Here is a 19,571-nt window from a genome sequence, read left to right on the forward strand (position 1 = left end):
CTCTCTTCTCGCTGCCGTCACCTGCTCTGTCTTCCTCCTCCGCCATCACCCGCCCCCGCCGCCGCCGCCTCCGCCGTCTACCCTCTTCTCCATCTTCCTCCACCTCATGCGCCTCCATCACTGCGGTCTGCTCCACTTCCTCCGCCTCTTTCCAACATGTGTTCCACCTCCGCCCTCCGCTCCCGCTCTCCCTCTCGCTGACCCCCGCCACCGCGGACCTCCTCGTCGTGGCCAGCTCCCCCGCCGACGCGGCGCGGACGCTCCACCGCCTGCTTGCGATGTCGGCATCCCATGCCCTGCCCCTCCTCGTTGTCTTCTGCGTCTGGCGCGAGCTGGCTGCGCCGTTGGCCGCGGCGTCGACCTAGCAACCTCGCCGCGCGCAAAAGGGGTGAGGAGGGAGGCCACCAGCGCGGCGCGCACGGGGCCCACTCGAATGCGGCAAGGGACGGGGGCGGGCGGGTGGGTGGGGTTGGGGGAGGCGGAGCTGGAGGACAGGAGACGCCGTAGGAGGCAGCGGAGGCGGTGGAGCGAGTGAAGGGAGGGTGGGATCGGGAGGAGCGGGCACGCCGGGTAGGGGGTAAGCCAAGGCGGAGCGCGCGGGCGAGCAGGGCCGCCAGGGAGGATGCGGCGGCGGCGGGTGGTGGCGGAGGAAGAAGATGACCGTAGCGAGAAAAGAGAGGAGAGGTGGAGGGCCCCCTATATGTGAGAGAACGAGAGAGGAGAGGGTAAAAGGAGAAAAGCTGACGTGGCCACTGGCGCCACGTGGCGGGGTGACGCGGCTGAAAACCTGGGTGGATTCTGTTTAGGGGGTAATTGCACGGTTTCGTTAGTTTGAGGGTGCAGGATGTCTGGTTTAGAAGTTTCGGGTTGAAAATCGGACAATCGTGAAAGTTCGAGATTGAAAATAGGAATTTTCCCATCACAAAACAGTCTTAGTGCTTCAACTTTGTTGCTCTTCTTTGCATATCTTGCCACCAGTATATCATAAGTGAGATTATTGGGTTCAAGGCTCATCTTCTTCATCTCACTAAGAACAATATCTGCTTCTCCAATTTTCCGCTTCTCGTCCTATTTTCATATTTTTCCATACATATGGCAATAGATAGAATAAATATATGTCGGTCAACAGTCAACATTTTGCACAGCTTATACTGGGAGGAAAAAAAAAGAACAAGTTGATCTACAGCCGTCCGTGCGATGATCCGACGGTCTAGCTGACTCCAGCTGGAATTCCCCGTCCGGCGACTCAGACAACCACCGCCGTCGTCCTCCTTCGGGCAGACGGGCACCCAGATGAGATCTCTTCCCCCTCCGTTCTAGACATCGCTCGCTGGATGGTGGATCGCCATCCCACCCCCCATGCGATGAAGTGCCACTCGGTGGCCGCGCTCTGGTCGCCGTCGCCTCCGTCCCACCACGTCACCGCCGCCGCCGCCACCCCGGCCGCGCTCTTCACTGGCGCCGCCGACGGCACCGTCCTCCACTGGCCGCTCGCTACTGCCTCAGCTTCCGCGTCCCCGCGCCCGTCCTCCCTCCTCTGCGCCCACGCCGCGGCCATCGTCGCCCTCTGCCCGCTCCTGTCCCCGGCCTCCCTCCTCGCCGCCTGCGCCGCGGGCGTGCTCTCCCTCTTCTCCGCCTCGGCACCCCTCCGCTGCCTCCGCCGCCGCTCCCTCCCGCCCTGGGCCGGCTCGCCCTCCCTCGTCGCCCCGCTCACGTCCACTTCCACCTCCTCCAGCCCCCGCGTCGCCATCCTCTGCCACGCCCCCGACGACGGCGGCCACCGCCACGTGTCGGCGCTCGTGGTCGTCGACGCGCGTACCCTCACCGTCCTCCACACCGCTTTCCATGGAACCCTCTCGGTCGCTACGCCGAGGGCGATCGCGGTCTGTGGCTGCGGCGATGAAGCAGTCACCGCCGTGCTAGCTGATGTGGAGGGGCGGGCGCAGGTGGTGCCCGTGGCCAAGGGTGTAGCCGACGAGGGTGACTTGCCAAGGCGGCTCAGCGTGAGCTCGATGTCCAGTGTCGCGTCTGCGGAAATGGCGGACGGGAGAGTCGAGGCTGTGGCGTTGTCTCATGATGGGAAGGTCGTGGCGTTGGTGCTGAAGACGAGATGCTTGTTGAAATGTGTGGCAGAAGGGGTTGTGCTGGGTGAGATGTCTCTGCTGGGTACTCCTCTTTGCAAGGGTGATAAGGAAGAGGAGAACAGATGCTCTGTTGGAGGTTTTTTCCTACATGGTGAAGAGTGGAATGCTTGTGCTCCAGACGATGGCATTGTGGTCAGGAGCTTGGTGTTATGGAGTAGCAGTGGCGCTGCTGCAGTGTACAGAGTTGTGGTTGGCGCCTCATCCTTTGAGTCTGAGGTAGTGTGTGAAATTCCTGACATCTTGTCTATGCAAGGAGAGGTATTGGAAATTAAATTTTGCCAGTTGGGCCAGCGTCTTGTTAGGGTGGAATCTTGCTCCTATAAGGTTGCTGGGTCATTGTTGTGGAAACCAAAAATCTCCATATGGTCTCTAGATCAGTTTGAGCTGGGTATAGCAGAAAATAAACTACCTTCGAGCAAATTGCTTGGAGAAGGTGGTCTTCAGGTAGAAGAATTTAAGCCAGAACGCTCTCATTCTCACTGTGATGTCAACAATGTGGTGGAAATACAGGTGTGCTCATCAGACAGCAATAATTTGGAAAGGTATGGAAGGACTGTGTCTTCGTCAATGGTACTTTCTGAGGATTCTTATGCTCCATATGCTGTAGTTTATGGTTTCCACAATGGTGACATCGAAGTTATCCGATTTCTGAATGTGTCACCTGCTACTGCAAAATTTGGTGGTGGAGGGATTTACCCACTTATTTCTGAGAGGTTCTTTTTGGGTCACAAGGGAGCAATTCTGTGCTTAGCTGCACATTACATGCATGCCCCCTCTGATTCTAGAAACTTTCACCGAGCACTCATTTCAGGGAGTTCAGATTGTACGATTCGTGTCTGGGATCTAGATGCTGGCACCCTTCTTTCTGTGATGCATCATCATGTTGCCTCAGTTAAGCAAATCATACTACCGCCGGCATGGACTTACCACCCTTGGGATGACTGCTTCCTTTCTGTTGGAGAAGATGGCCTTGTGGCGCTTGTTTCACTTGAAACCATGCGTGTTGAGAGGATGTTTCCTGGTCATCCTGGTTACACATCGATGGTAGCTTGGGAGGGAGTAAAAGGGTACATAGCTTGTTTATGCCGGAATCTCCACACTTGTAATGATGCAGGTAGTGGATTATATATTTGGGATCTGAAAACTGGTGCTCAAGAGCGAATTATCAGTGGTACAGCCTCTCAGTCAGTGTTCGAACACTTCTGCAGGGGTATATCAAAAAATTCAGTTACTGGCAGCATCTTGGGTGGAACAACTTCAGCATCTTCTTTACTTGTTCCAATTTTTAAAGACACGAGCCACCTTTGGTCTCATGCTGGCAAAAAGGGTCATGCTATTCCATCTGTGTCAACCAACCATAAGAATGGGAGTACTGTTTCTGTGACTGTAAGTGCCCCTACAACATATGATTTTAAGGGAAAGACACCAGCTCCAGATGAAGCTCGTGTATTCCATGGAGGTAATTCTGTATACAGTTCAGAAAAGGGTGTTTCTTCTCACAGCGTCAACAAAAGGATAAAGTGCCCAATAAAGTGCTCTTGCCCCTATCCTGGTATTGCTAGTGTGAGATTTGACCTTACAGCAATAATGTCCACTCAAGGCATGACAAACAGCAACACTGATAAGCAGGTGAGAGGTCATCTCCATGGTGAGAATGCTAAAGAAACTTTGCAGCCTGGAATGCTAGATTGTCCTTCTGGGGTTCATGAAATGGATAGTCCCTCTAGAGAGTCACTGGAAGGGCGTTTACTTCGATTTAGCCTCTGTTTTCTGCATTTATGGGATGTTGACTGTGATCTAGACAAATTACTTGTGGATGAGATGCAAGTTTGCAAGCCAGAAGACTGCCATATAGCAACAGGGGTGGTAGGGGATAGAGGGTCATTTACATTGATGTTCCCTGGCAAAGAAGCCACTCTTGAGGTAATTTTTTGAGGGCATAACCCATTTCCATGTCAAAGCACACCTGAAATCTGATCGTGATGTTTTTTGCTTGTTTCAGCTTTGGAAGTCTTCAGCTGAATTTTGTGCCATGAGGTCACTGTCTATAGTTTCTCTTGCTCAACGAATGATTACATTATCTCGTTCTTGTACAAATGCTAGCAGGTATTGGGTGATTTGTCTCTTCTCTTCCATTGATCTTCACGTTTTCCCACAATTCTAGATTGCCATATTTGTTTGGTGTGCTGGAGCATTGCAGAAAAAGCTTGACATAACGACCTCAAATGCTTTGGACACATGCTAAAATGTGCCATGTTTGGAACAAGTTTGGGTAAATCTTTCAGTAACCAGTGCTGCGTTCTAGTTTAGTCTGGAATTCTTAAGATCTATCTGTTTACCTGACCTGATGAACAAACCGGGTCATTGAATAAGCCTAGACCTAGACCCCCCTAGAGCTTTAGCACTAGCCAAGCCCCGGAGGTGAGCCTCATCTTGAGATTTGGCTTGACCTCTTGAATACAAGGGGAAGTGCCATCAAAGACACATCTATTATGGTGTCTCCAAAGGGTGTGGGGACCCAAAATGATGAGACTGATGATCCCCTTCGTGTGGGTTTTATTCACCATTTCTTGATTTATTGCCAAACCAACATCCAAATTCAGTAAAATTATATTAAAAGAACTTAGATGAAGTCTTATTCCCAAGCACACTTCCTTTTACCAACACCATGTTAGTTTCAATACTTGAAGGGCAAAGATATCTGGTATTGAAGTTGGAGGTTGAAAATCTGACTTCAACAACAGATTAGGGGTGTAATATTGACTTTGCCGCAATGTCTAAATTCATTTATAAGGGCAGTCAAGTTGTTACAAAAGTTTTGTGTTTATCTATTTAAGTTGCATTGTGTGCCAAGAGTGAAAGGGATCGGGTGCTCTAGCCTAGGAGGGGGAGGGGGTGAATTAGTCACTATTAAAAACTTAACCTATGGCTCCAACTAGTTTGCACAAAACTTAAACTAAAACAAGCTATCTAGATGTGCAACTACGGTTCACCTTAGTGTAAAACCCTCATCCCAAAAGAGTTTAGCAACCTATAGCCAATCCTAACAAGATACTACTCTATGAAAGTAAAGGCACACAAGTTGCAATATGAAATGCGGAAGCTTAAAGGAGGGATGAGAGGAAGCAAACTCTCGACGCGAGGATTTATCCCGTGGTTCGGATTGCCACAAAGACGCTCTTACGTCCACGTTATTGAAGCACTCACTAAGAGTATCGCTTCCCGGCAATCAAGTCTCTTCCGTGAACACAATCACGGTCAGCTTGATCCCGATCTTCACTAAGGGAGATTGCCCACGAAGGAGGGGTCTCCGTCCCCCGCACAATGTTGTCGACGCCGCTCCACACCAAGTCGGAGGGTCGTTGACTTGCCGGCGAGCCACCAAGGCTCCAAGGATGGCCGGCGCACCAAGATACAAGGTTGGTTCACTCTAGAACCACAGCACAAGGATCTAAACCTTGCTTGATCACTCACTCAAGAGCTAACCTAGCACTAACACTCACAAAGTTTGTGCTAAGGACTAAGGATTTGATCTTTATACTCTTGGATGGTTTGGAGATGTTCTTGGGTGTGTGTGGGATGTTTAGCAACTCCAGCAAGTTTCAAATGGCCGGGGGAGCACATATATATAGGCCACACAGTTGAACTAGCCGTTTGGAGCCGTTGGGCATATTTCTGCATAGGCATCGGAACTTCCGGTGCTGGGGCGTCGGTTCTTCCGGTCACTCTACGCTCTGAAGTAGCCGTTGGACTCTCTGACACAGCTACAGCAACTTTAGGGACCATCGGATGAACCGATGCTACAGCGTTGGAACTTCCGGTGACACTTGATCTTCATGTAGCCGTTGCTCTTGCTGATGTCATTGCTCTGACGCTATACTCTGGTGGGCATCGGTTCTTCTGGTGCTGAAGGGCTGGCTGCTTCATGCTTGACATCGTCTCTGGAATATAGTACATTGATTGTACCGATGCTTGACTTGACAATGTCGGTTCAACCGGTGCTACACTCTTTCTTCACTTGATCTCCAGAGGCGCTCAGTCTTGCACCAAAGTCAGGGCGTCGGATCTTCCGACAACCATTGGATGCACCGATGCTTAGGCATCAGTTCTTCCGGTGCTAATGGTTTTTGCAGAACTCGTCCAATTCAGCGTTTCTTTGAGTTCTTTCTTCGTGTTTTGCTTTGCATGGCCTTTTTACTTCATCCCTGGGATCTAGTAATGTTCACTTAACAAAGCCATTAGTCCCATTGATTGCGTTATCATTCGATTACCAAAATCACTCGAAATGACATAAATGGTGCCATGTTCGTTAAAAAGAGTTAACTTTCCGTGGAACTCTATTGAAGTTGTCACCAACTTGTTCTCCTTTAGGTAACTTTGAGTAAACGAGTCTGCGAGTGGACCTATGGTGTCTTACTAAATTAGTAACATTATTAATAAAAAGCAGATGGATGGATATAATAGTGAACTGGTTGTGTTGCATCATATTTTATGTTTCTTTAACATAGCATCTTTTTATGGTTGGGAACCAGGGGCAAAGCTAGACTCAAAGTGACCTTAGTGCACATGCATTTGTATATAAGGGAACACATACAAGTTTAAAAGTATTTATGGTGAAAATAGATCAAGTACATGGAAATTTTTGCTTCATCCTTGTGCCTGTGCACCAGGGTAGGCCAATGTAGCTTTATTAGAGTATATTTGGGATACCTTTATAATAGGTAGGTTAGGATTGTATCCGGACTCTACCACATCGTAGGAGAGGCTTGCCCTCCAAGTCATGTACCCCAATATATATCGGCCTAGGTCTCAATACAATACAATCAATCAATTATACAGAATTCTGTTCTCCTACATGGTATCACCAGATTAGGGTTTGGGATCTTAGGCTAAACCTTCCGCTTCCGCCACCCGCGCCGCTGCCTTCCTCGCGTCGCCGATCGTCTTCCACAGCACGCCTCCAGCGCGCCCCCTCGATGGCCTCCTAGCGCGCCCTCGGGGAGTTCGCCCATGATCTTCGCCGGGGGCTGCCCCTCAACAGTCTGGTGGCCGATCGATCCGATCTGCCGCCGTCCTCAAGCAGCAGCAGATCGTGAAGAACTCACCCGGGTGTCGCCGTCCGCGGGCTGGCCTTGGCCTCCCTCCTCTTGCTCCTGTCCTGGCAGGATCCGTCGCCGGTAGGTCGGCTCCGCGCTCGTCCTTGCCTGGTGGACTCCGCTGGATCCGGCGGCTCCTTCCATGGCCGTCGGCGATCCTTGGCCCGTCGGTAGCCGCGGCTAGCCGCACACCCCTTCTACCGCCCATTCCCTTGGCGGGATCCACCAGTCTTCAGCACTGCCTGGCACCAGGATGACACGGTGGGGCCCCTCCGCCCCTAGCGGAACCTCTCCAGCGCCTCACTGGCGCCGCGGCCCTGCTCCCTGCCGCCTTCCTGCTCGCGCCTCCCGTCGGGCTGCTCCACCTCCCTCTGTCTCTGTCTGTCTCTCTCTGTGTGTGGCTATTGACCGCAATGGGACGAGAAGGAAAGAGATAAGATAGGGGGAGGGTTGGTGCTAGGCGTACCCAAAGGTTATCCACAAAGATGCTACTGTGTATCTTTTTCTGTTTTGCCCGATCAGAGGTCGCGTCCATCGACCTCACGCCTCTACTCTGACGATGGTGTTGACTTCACCGGCACTCTTCTTCATCTTCGACATGCGACATGGCAATATGGACGGTGCCCTAGGGACACCTGTTTGCACCACCCCCGCCGCTTCGTCCGCACGTCAACCCTTGCCGGTTCGTTCTTTCGTCTTCACCGATCGGGACGCCTTCACTGACTTTGCCCACCATCGTCTCGCCTCACGCTACTTGGTCTGATCAGCCGACGTGCGAGATCCACCTGGCTCTCGTGACGTCCACCTTCGTCGAGTGTGCCCCTTCACCGAGTATGGAGAGCTGCCGCTGCGTTGCCTCTTCGAGCAGCAGCGACGCCACCCGTGGTCTCCTTCATCGTTGCATCCTCACTACCGCCGACCATGTCCACGACCTCGTTACCGACTATGCGTCACTGCGCCTTGCACGCATGGTCTTCGTTAAGCTGTTTGAGTTCTTCGCCGACTTTTACGACCGCCGTTGCCGCTATGACTATGGCAAGCTAGCTGGCCTTTGGGCTAGTGCTTGGCTACTCTATCTCTACGCTTCGTCTAGCACGACCTCGTCACCACCACCATTGTCTCTACTTTGCCTACTTCGTCTACTCCGACAACCGCGGGCTGCTTCGGCTTCTTCTCCCTCGCTATTCTGCACCGCAACTGTTGTCGAGATCTGCTCTGCTGGTCCACTACATTCTGCGACTTGGTTGTGTGCTCTCCCTTGTACGTTCGGTATTGGTAACACCGGCGCCTGCCTTCATCCCCGACGTGCTACTGGGTCTAGCAAACTCGGTACTCGCCTCGGCCTTGGCGGTTTGACGGCGTCCTCCTCGCTTCGTCCTCAACACATCACCATCTTCATCTACGACACCTCCACGCCACCATTGTTTGGCGCCCCCTTGCGCGCCAGCGGCTTCATGTGCAGCTACCTCTGCATTGGCTACCTCAACAGCTACGTTGACCACGGCTACCCTACACACGACATCCTCAACCATGGCTAGTCACCCTCGTCTCGGCTACCTCGACATCAGCATAAAGGGTTATCATCCGCATGAGGCTTCACCAGTTTTTCTCCAGTCACAGGCTCACAACACTCGTACTGTCCTGACGTTATGTTTGCGGGGGGATGTCAGTCCGTTGGTTCCTACCTTCGCCTTTTTCTCCAGTCTCACCATCTGTAGTGCTCCTGCTGTGACTACGGGGGATATTAGAGTTTGGGATATATCTATAATAGGCAGGTTAGGATTGTATCCGGACTCTACCATACTGTAGGAGAGGCTTGCCTTCCAAGTCATGTACCCCAATATATGCCGGCCTAGGTCTCAATGCAATACAATCAATCAATTATATATAATTATGTTCTCCTACAAGCTTACCCTGAGGGGAACTACATTATATTTCAGCTGATAGATTACTCTGATGAATGGATATAATCCTTCAAAACTACCAAACCCCTGCTTTTGTTTATAGTATAAATGAACAAAGACACTTCCTATAGTCTATAGTATAAGGTAGCCAGTATCATTTTAAGGTTAGATATGCTTTTTTGTACAATGAAAGTAGGTGATTCGACATTCACTTGCTTGTATTTAGGTAGTCATCTTGTTTTAAATTTTTCCCATGAATGATTGCATATGTTGTGACGTTTCGCGTTAGCCTACGACTTGTTGATAGCGAATACCATGTTTAAGAAGAGGGAATCCCATCTTATGACGTTTCGTAGTGGACAACACTCGAGCCAGATCGACTTTATCCTTGCTAGGAGGGAGGATAGACGTGATTGCTTAGATTGTAAGGTGATGTCTGGGGAGTGTGTTGTCCCTCAACACAAGTTTGTGGTGGCGGACTTTCGTCTTCGGGTACGTGTCCACCGGGACAAACGTGCCAAGATTGCGAGAACGAAGTGGTGGAAGCTTAGAGGGGAAGCGGCACAAGCGTTTAAGGAAATGATGCTAGGTGAAGGGCCTTGGGAAGAAGAAGACGCAGATGACATGTGGCTAAAGATGGCAACATGTGTTCGGAAGGTGGCCTCAGAGGTGTTTGGCGAGAGTAGGGGAGGCAAATAGGAGGGGAAAGACACCTGGTGGTGGAACGACGAGGTGCAAAGGGCTATTAAGGAGAAGGAGTGTTTCAAGCGCCTCCACCTTGACAAGAGTGCAGCCAACATCGAGGGCTATAAATTAGCGAAGAGGGTTGCAAAGCGAGCTGTGAGTGTAGCAAAGAGTAAGGCGTATGATGACCTGTATCAGTGGTTAGGCACGAAAGAAGGGGAGAAGGACATTTATAGGATGGCTAGGATCCGCAAGCGGAAGACAAGAGACATCAACCAAATCAAATGCATCAAGGATGGGACAGATCGATTGCTAGTGAAGGATGAGGAGATCAGGGATAGATGGAGAGAGTACTTCGACAAGTTGTTTAATGGGGAGAGTGAGGGCCCTACCCTTGAGTTCGATGACTCTTTTGACGATACCAACAGACGTTTTGTGAGGAGAATTCAGGAGGTAGAGATCGGGGAGGCTTTGAAGAGGATGAAGGGAGGTAAAGCGATGGGCCCTGATGGTATTCCCATTGAGGTATAGAGATGCCTAGGAGATAGAGCAATAGTATGGTTAACTAAGTTTTTTAATCTCATTTTTCGGTCAAACAAGATGCTGGAAGAATGGAGGAGAAGTATATTAGTACCTATCTTTAAAAACAAGGGCGATGTTCAAAGTTGTACTAACTACCGTGGAATTAAGCTGATGAGCCATACGATGAAGCTTTGTGAGAGGGTTATCGAGCATCGACTAAGAAGAGTGACAAGTGTGACCCAAAACTAATTTGGGTTCATGCCTGGAAGGTCAACTATGGAGGCGATTTTCTTAATACGACAATTGATGGAGAGATATAGGGAGTAGAAGAAGGACTTGCACATGGTATTCATTGATCTTGAGAAGGCGTATGACAAAGTACCGAGAAATGTCATGTGGTGGGCCTTGGAGAAGTACAAAGTCCCAACTAAGTACATTATCCTCATTAAGGATATGTAAAAGGATGCGACGATGTTTGTCCGGACATGTGAAGGCGACACCATTGACTTTCCTATTAACATAGGACTACACCAGGGGTCAGTATTGAGCCCTTATTTATTTGCTTTAGTGATGGATGAGGTCACAAGGGATATACAAGGTGAGATCCCTTGGTGTATGCTCTTTGCTGATGATGTGGTGCTAGTTGACGAGAGTAGGGCAGGAGTTAATATGAAGTTAGAGCTGTGGAGACGCACGTTAGAGTCGAAAGTGTTCAGACTTAGTAGGACCAAGACCGAGTACATGATGTGTGATTTTAGCGCGACTAGGCATGAGGGGGGAGACGTTAGTCTAGATGGGCAAGTGGTGGTCCAGAAGGATACTTTTTGGTATTTAGGATCGGTGCTACAAAAGGATGGCGACATTGATGAAGATGTTAGGCATAGAATTTCAGCTGGCTGGTTGAAATGGCGGCAAGCTTCTGGTATCCTTTGTGACAAGAGGGTGCCACAAAAGCTAAAAAGACAAGTTCTATAGGACAACAATTCGTCTGACGATGTTATACGGTGCTGAATGTTGGCATACAAAAAGGCGACATGTCCAGCAACTGAGTGTAGCAGAGATGCGGATGTTGCGGTGGTTTTGCGGGCACACAAGGAGGGATAGAGTCCGGAACGAAGTTATTCGGGATAGGGTCGGGGTGACACCAATTGAGGAGAAACTTACCCAACATCAGCTGAGATGGTTTGGACATGTCCAAAAAAGGCATCCTGAGGCGCCGGTGCGTAGTGGGGTTCTTGAGCGGGTCGATAATGTAAAGAGGGGTAGAGGTAGACCTAAACTGACTTGGGATGAGTCGGTTAAGAGAGACCTTAATGATTGGAATATCTCTAAAGAGATAGTTTTGGATATGAGCGTTTGGAGACTAGCTATCAATGTGCCTGAACTTTGAACTTTATTTCTTTCGGGTTTCATCTCTAGCCTACTCTAACTTGCTTAGAAAAAAAGGCTATGTTGTTGTTGTTGTTGTTGTAATGATTGCATATGTTGGGATGACCTGGGATCAGTAATTATGAAAAATATATCTTGACATAGGGTATGATGCCATTTGCTGTCCCACAGAATTTCAATTTAAATCGTTACCTTTATGGTGAACAATAAAAATGACTATTATCATTCGGGGGTGAAATAGTCCAATTTCTTGAATGATTGGTAGCTCTTAGTACAATAACTTGAATTCAGCCTGTATTACACTTATCTTTGCCTTTGTCTTGTTTCAGCGCCTTGGCAGCATTTTATACAAGGCATTTTGCTGAAAAGGTTCCGGATATAAAGCCTCCATCCCTTCAGGTTTAGTTATTTACGTTTGTTTGCTTTGCTATTTTATTGCAATCTTACAACCTTTTACTACAGCACAATTCCACTGCATATCTTTTATCATATGGAAAAATAAGTAAATTGGAGACCATCCTACTGTCATATGGCTTTTATGAAATACATAAAAATTTGTTGATTCTAGGATGTAACTGGCTTAGTTGATGTTCTAAATCTGATAATGTGACCTGGTTGGTTTAGTATGCTTACCTGAGTTGATTTCTAAGTTATAACCTCTGGGACTAAACAATATCCACTGGGTTAACTTTTTTGCATGAAGTGATTATGGAACACATTTAGGGGTGTAAAAGTTCTTGGTCCCTTACTGCAGTCAGTTCCTACCTGCTATTTAATATCCAAATATTCACAATGCTTTGATGATAAATTTAATATAAAATATGTATTTTTGTTTGGGTTCAGTATGTACAATCACATTTATGTGTGTAGCTATATGTTTCATGATTATATGATAGCACATCTGCGTGCTAGCAAATAGGTGGTTTTAGGAGGGGAATCCAACTAATCGGTAAATGTCTTGCAGCTTCTGGTGAGCTTTTGGCAACACCCTTCAGAACATGTGCGAATGGCTGCACGTTCCTTGTTCCACTGTGCAGCTCCCCGTTCTATTCCACAACCACTACGGATGCATAAAAACAAAGCTCCTGATGCCGTCTTGTCTTCATCAGATAATATGAATGATTTTATCTCTGCTGTGCAGAGTGCTTCTGTGTCTAGTGATGGGGAGTTGAAGGCAGATAGTGGAAATGTTGACAAAGATGATAGTGACACTGCTAACATGATCTCATGGTTGGAATCATTTGAAAATCAGGAATGGCTATCTTGGATAGGAGGCACAAGTCAGGATGCTATGGCATCAAATATCATTGTTGCAGCTGCTTTGGTTGTTTGGTATCCAAGTATTGTAAAAGCTAAGCTTGCAAGTTTAGTTGTTAGTCAACTAATCAAGCTAGTTATGTCAATGAATGATCGCTACAGTTCAACTGCAGCTGAACTTCTAGCAGAGGGAATGGAAAGCACTTGGAAAGCATGTTTGGGTTCTGAAATCACTCATTTTATGAGTGACATCCTTTTCCAAATTGAGTGCCTAAGTACTGCACCTTCAAGCAGTGCCATCCATAAAACTGCAGTTGCTGTTACAATGCGGGAAGCATTGGTTGGCACCCTTTTACCAAGCTTAGCAATGGCTGATGTAACAGGGTTTTTTAGTGTGATAGAAAGCCAAATTTGGGCTACTTCGTCTGATTCACCTGTTCATGTTGCATCACTCAAAACTCTAACCCGTGCCGTACGAGGCGCTCCAAAGGCCTTGGCTCCTTACCTCGAAAAGGTTAAGTGTTTCAACCTTCTGGTGATTGTTGTAATCATTAAAAGAATTATTGTGGTCACTGTGCATTATCATTATATCACATGTGAGCCTTTTATTTGCTCAAAAGTCGTAAACACTAAACAGTTACACTAGAAATGTTCTTTGCACAATGCAAAAACCTGGTTCTGCTGCTAAAAAATATAATGTATTTGTTAATCTGAAGCATGTTTTACAGAAAATGGTCATCTTGCAGCTGTTACCTTTTAATTTCTTGCTCAAAATGTATAAATCATTCTTTGTTGATAGTTATTAAAATTCTTTTTTTTTTGAAACGGAATAGTTATTAAAATTCATTCTGATGTCTGCTGTTTGTCTTGTTAAATATGTTACCACTGCGAAGATTCTAACTGCTATTGTGCATGTTAGAACCTGAATATATGTATTTACCTGTGTATGTTCCTTTGTAGTTTGTTTAACATCTGGCTTCAGTAGATCTAGAATGTTTTAGCTGCAAGATGAATTTTGGGATCCTAGTTAAGTTTTAGGGAAAACAATTAGGATTTACGCTCAGTTCATAGAATATATCTTTTTTTTTATTTCTTTCTGATGGTGGTGCGGGTGTGAGGTGTTCGACCGAATTCTTATGTTTGAACAAGGTTATATTCCATCCAAAGTCGAGTAACTATGGTAAAGTTAAGAGGCCGTTTAATTACATATGTGTTGCAGGCATCTACCTTATTTTTCACAAATTGATAATTATGTCCTTTGGTGCTGTAACACTTGTTTTTATTGTAATTCCTTAAGAGTGTGTTAATTTACTAAAACAGTATGCTCTGTAGTTCTTAAAGTTGAATAATTGTGCAGGCAATCAGCTACATCTTACACACTATGGATCCAAGCAATTTAATAATGCGTAAAGCTTGCATTATTAGTTCAATGATGGCTCTAAGAGAAATGGCACGTGTATTTCCGATGGTTGCTCTCAATGAATCGATGACACGATTAGCCGTTGGTGATGCTATTGGAGAGATTCATAATGCCACAATTCGAGTATATGACATAGAAAGGTACATAGGCTTTTCAAGTTACTAAAAATTATTTTCTTATGCATCTTTTATCTCTCCATCGAATATGTCTCTATGCTACTAGATGATTACTGCATCCTGAATAGTACAACACATCTTTCTCCTGATATTGTGCTGTCAAATGGGCCATTGAAATATGAGATTGTCCTTTTGGCCAGTAACTTTGGATGAAAGAGGTTCAAATTTGGATAGATCACCTTTGTTTTCTTTCACGAATTTAAGTTTGGCCGTTATAGGAAAATCTCTGTGTTCTTTGGGTGCTAGTGGGATTGGTACCTAATGGAGTTATCAGTGTCACTGATAGGTTGTGAATCTGGTCAATGTTTGATAGCATTTGTGTTCTCTCTTTTGGTGTTGAATTGACTAAGTACATATATAGTTTGTACCTGGCGACAGGAACGTTTCATTTTTTCCTTGAATATGCAAGTTTCATATTTTGATATTGATGTTTTCTTATAGTATGGAATTAATGCTACTCTCGTAGTCTCGTGGTATGTTTCCTTGCATAATTTTTAACTGGAACACAAAATTTTAACTGTTTTTTTCTTTATTTGTTCCATTTTTTTCTTTGCAGTGTCACAAAAATAAGAATTCTTGATGCAAGTGGACCACCAGGTCTTCCAAGCTTACTTACAGGATCATCTAATACAACGGCAACCATACTGATATCAGCTTTGAGTTTCTCACCCGATGGAGAGGTTCGACATTACAATTAATATATTCCCTCCATTCCAAATTGTAGGTAGTTTTGGGTTTTCTAGATACATAGTTTTTTCTATGTATCTAGACATGTACATCTAGGTGTATAGCAAACACTATGCATCTAGAAAAGTTAAAACGACATATCATTTGGAACGGAGGAAGTACTATAGAATGTTTTAAACTAAAACTATACGATTCTTTCGCCTCACTAGCCGTTATAGGGTTTCGGAAAAGGGCTCTACCTAGGACTTGATTGACTTGTTTGAATGCAACGAAAAGACCCGGAAATAACAAATAATGAGTTTGATTAGTCATCATATCTTGAAGCGGGCTGCTACGCATGGGATGAAGTGTAAATTAGAGTTTCCTTGGGGTTGGTAAAGAGAAATGGGGGCCACCCTAACCCATTGAGTGCTCTACGACTTCCATATTCTCTTACAGAGCAAAAGAAGATTGGGCTCGTAGCAGCCCAATCTTCTTTTGCTCTGTAAGAAGATTGGGCTGCTACGAGCCCAATCTTCTTTTGCTCTGTAAGAGAATATGGAAGTCGTAGAGCACTCAATGGGTTAGGGTGGCCCCCATTTCTCTTTACCAACCCCAGGGAAACTCTAATTTACACTTCATCCCATCAATCACCACTGGGTTGATAAAGCTGTGGTAATGTTGCCATCAAAGTTATTTGACAAATTGACCCAGTCCATATCATACATGCTACAGTAAGTATTTACTTCTGCTATCAGCTGTGAGCACTTACATTTGAATGGTCTCTAATACCATCTCATGTAACTATGTGCAAAACTTTGATTTTGCTGTTGTTTTCATTGAGTCAACCTTTATAAGGTGTGGTCACCAACAGATGTTTGACACCCTACAAAGTCAAAACCAAGCACCTAGCAATCTGACATACTGTGCTGGTTTGTTGCATTTCCAATTTGTGCTTACTGTAAATTCAGTCTCACATTACAGTGCATTTTTTGTGATGTGGGCATGTGCCTCTGACTGGTTGGGTGCAGCCTATGGACTGAAGGTAGGATAGTTGCTCTAGGCCAGCCAATCAGGAGCTGTCATCCCATGGTGTTGATCATTGCCCTGAAACCTTACTGAGAGAGGGAAATGCAGACAGTTGTCTTTCTTTCTTGCTTCCATCATCCCTTGCTTCCATCAAATGGATGCTGGCCTTACCTTTGTATATAGATTTTCCCTGGCATGATAAGCTAAAAAGGATGTCTTGAATGCAGCTTATCAGTTAATTAACCAACTGCCAGAAAGATATGCAAGTTAATATATTTGTGCAGTTTAAGTCTATCCTGTTGCTCATTGTATTCATCCACAATTGTGTTAAAAAACACAATTGCATTTATTAGGCTGTATGAGGTTGCTCACTATAAATTTCTATCCCTAAATTGATGCTTGTAACTCGACCTTAGTAGTTTTTTTTAATAATTTTCTTTTTTCCCCCTAGGGTCTGGTTGCCTTCTCTGAGAATGGATTGATGATAAGATGGTGGTCATTGGGTACTGGCTGGTGGGAGAGGCTCAGCAAGAGCCTTACTCCTATCCAATGCACAAAGCTTATCTATGTTCCTCCATGGGAAGGATTTTCACCTAACTCTGCTCGCCTAAGTATAATTTCTAGTATTTTAGGACATGATAAACATGGAAGTTCAGAGGTATATTTATTATTCTTTGCTTCTCTACTATTATGTTATTCAAGACAATTTTATTGTATTATTTTCAGTCTTACTAGTGCTGTTAGATTTGTTCATTGAGTTGCAGGGAATCCTTAGCATGCATGTTCTTATTTCACTATCATCTTGCTAGATCTTAATATGATCTATTTGCTGAAATTCTAACATAAGGATTAGTATGAATTGTAAAGTTGTCCAAATAAGTTGAGAATCGAACCGACTGGATATAACTTGAAATTTATCTTAAGACTGATTCAGTTTGTGTACTTAATTAGTTGGGGAAAATGAAATTATTTTGGAAAGAAACTGGCAATGCCATGAATCCATATTGACCAAAACAGTTTGTTTTGACTTTGGAAACTGATTGGATTGGATATGATGCTGCAAATATCGAAAGATAAATCAGTTATTTTCTTTACGTATTCTCCCATTTATCTGGTGTTTTGAAGCTCACATTTCATCTTCAATTATTTGTACTTTGTTGCTTTGATAAGTTCTTGATACTGATAGCTGAAAGTACAGTTACAATTTTTATGTAGTTTTCACCCACATTTTAAATAACACCCCTACTACTGTTGCTATACCATGAATAATTTATTCGGCTCTGGCCTTCTGGGCTCCACAGAAGAAGACAAAGGAATTAGATGAGGCTGATAATCTGAAGCTATTGCTTCGTAATCTTGACCTTTCGTACCGCCTTCAGTGGGTTGGCCGAAAGACTATCAAACTTACAAGGCACGGCCAGGAGTTGGGTACATTTCAGTTGTGATCATGGCTTACCGATGCTTCATGAAACTTGAGTTTTGGAGTTCTGAAAGACAGCTAGGCTTCACTACAGTATGATCCAAATGGCTGGCAAGTTGAACCAGAGTCACCATCGTGTTGATTCATGTGCCATGTAAGGTATCTTGCTGTTTCCTGACTATTTTCTTGTGCAGACAGAATGCATAATTGGATTCCCAATGTAAACAGTAAAAAGAGTACTAAGGGCGTGTTTAGTTGCGCTCCGTAAAAATTTTGAAAAGGCATCTTTGTACATTTGAATACTAAACATAGACTAATCATAAAAATAATTACAGAACTCGTCTGTAAATCGCGAGACGAATCTAATGATCCTAATTAATCCGTCATTAGAGGTTGTTTACTGTAGCATTAATGTAGCAATTTAGCGTCTGATTACAGCCTAATTAGGTTCATTAGATTCGTCTCGCCATTTACAGATAGCAGTCGCAATGCGTTTTTTATTTCGTCTAGATTTAAGTCTCCATGCAGGTGTCGGAAATTTTTTTTTGGAATTTTGAATTTTGTAACTAAAAATGTTGCTTTCGTTTACAGGACACAATTCACATGCAGCACCCAACAATGGGGCTGTGATGGAGAGGTGACCCTCAGAATCCGCACGTGGAACATGAAGGACATTTTTCTGGCATTGTCGAAACCTTCATCGGTGAATTTTTTAGGTCCTGATCAGTTGATGAAGTTGGAACAAGGAAGGATACCCGTTCGGCGAAAGCTTGGATCCATGCTCGGATAGAAGCCCGAAAGTGCCCTGACAAATGGTCCGAGCGGAGATGGTCTGCAAGGATGAAGGGGGACTTGTTGAAAAGGACGGGGCTTCTGCACTTGACTCACTGACATGTGGGTCTGGGTTCACATGTTAGGGACTCAAATGAGGGTGTGTTTAGTTGGTGAAAAAGTTTGAGTTTTGGTACTGTAGCACATTTCGTTGTTACTTGACAAATAATATCCAATTATAGATTACTTAGATTTAAAAAATTCAACTCGTGGTAATCAGTTAGATTATGGGTGTGTTTAGTTCATTTTGCAAAAATGTGTAAAGATATAAATAGGGCATTTGAAGTACTAAATGAAGTCTATTTGCAAAACTTTTTGCATAGATGGGTTGTAAATCGCGAGACGAATCTAATGATGCTAATTAATTCATGTTTAATCAATAATTAGCGGATGGTTACTGTAGCATCACTGTTGCAAATCATGGATTATGTAGGCTCATTAGATTCGTCTCGCGATTTACAGCCCAACCATGCAAAAAGTTTTGTAAATAGACTTCATTTAGTGCTTCAAATTAGCAAGATTCCGTTTCACTTTAATGCGTTTACGGCTTTTTTGCGTTTACATGTAAAGATCTAAACATGGCTTATGTAATTAGTTATTTTTTTCAACTACATTTAATATCTCATGCATATGTCTGAAGATTCGATGTGACAGATAATATGTATAATTTTTTTAACTAAAGGAGCCCTCAAGAGAGCAACACTGCCGAGGATCCCTCGGGTTGTGTGAAAAGCGGGACGGGCCCACCTGTGCAATTACAGGGTGGCAGGGTGCCCAGTTGAATCAACCCGGATTGTAATTAAACATTCTAACTCTTCGTCTCGCTAAATAGAGAGGAATTTCATAATTTGGACTCAATTTGTACGTCTCACTAGAATTGACATCTAATTCGCAAACCTTTTAGAATTTAACACCGAGCATGCGAATTTCTTCGATTTGGGTGTTTCTCGTCTCTTTTCATCAATTTCTCTTTTTTCTATTTTCTTTTTAAACACCAGCCATGGGAAAAGACGATAATGCCCCTCTGCCTTAT

General features: G+C 45.2%; 1 protein-coding gene across 2 annotated transcripts; it reads left to right on the plus strand.

Moving 5' to 3' along the window:
• Nucleotides 1-1,277: 1,277 nt before the first annotated feature.
• On the plus strand, nt 1,278-18,927 carry LOC120670010 (WD repeat-containing protein 7-like). Of its 2 annotated transcripts, none has more exons than XM_039949957.1 (9): nt 1,278-4,067; nt 4,147-4,250; nt 12,069-12,138; nt 12,704-13,510; nt 14,354-14,556; nt 15,149-15,272; nt 16,739-16,945; nt 17,589-17,861; nt 18,299-18,913. In XM_039949957.1, exons 1-8 carry the CDS (start codon nt 1,335-1,337, stop codon nt 17,730-17,732), a joined length of 4,392 nt encoding a protein of 1,463 aa, XP_039805891.1. In that variant the 5' UTR covers nt 1,278-1,334; the 3' UTR covers nt 17,733-17,861; nt 18,299-18,913. The 2 variants fall into 2 exon arrangements, with proteins under 2 accessions (XP_039805891.1, XP_039805890.1); XM_039949956.1 differs by having other exon boundaries at nt 1,279-4,067; nt 17,589-17,866; nt 18,299-18,927.
• Nucleotides 18,928-19,571: the final 644 nt, after the last annotated feature.

This window comes from Panicum virgatum, chromosome 4N (genome assembly GCF_016808335.1).
Source record: "Panicum virgatum strain AP13 chromosome 4N, P.virgatum_v5, whole genome shotgun sequence".
NCBI lineage: Eukaryota > Viridiplantae > Streptophyta > Magnoliopsida > Poales > Poaceae > Panicum > Panicum virgatum.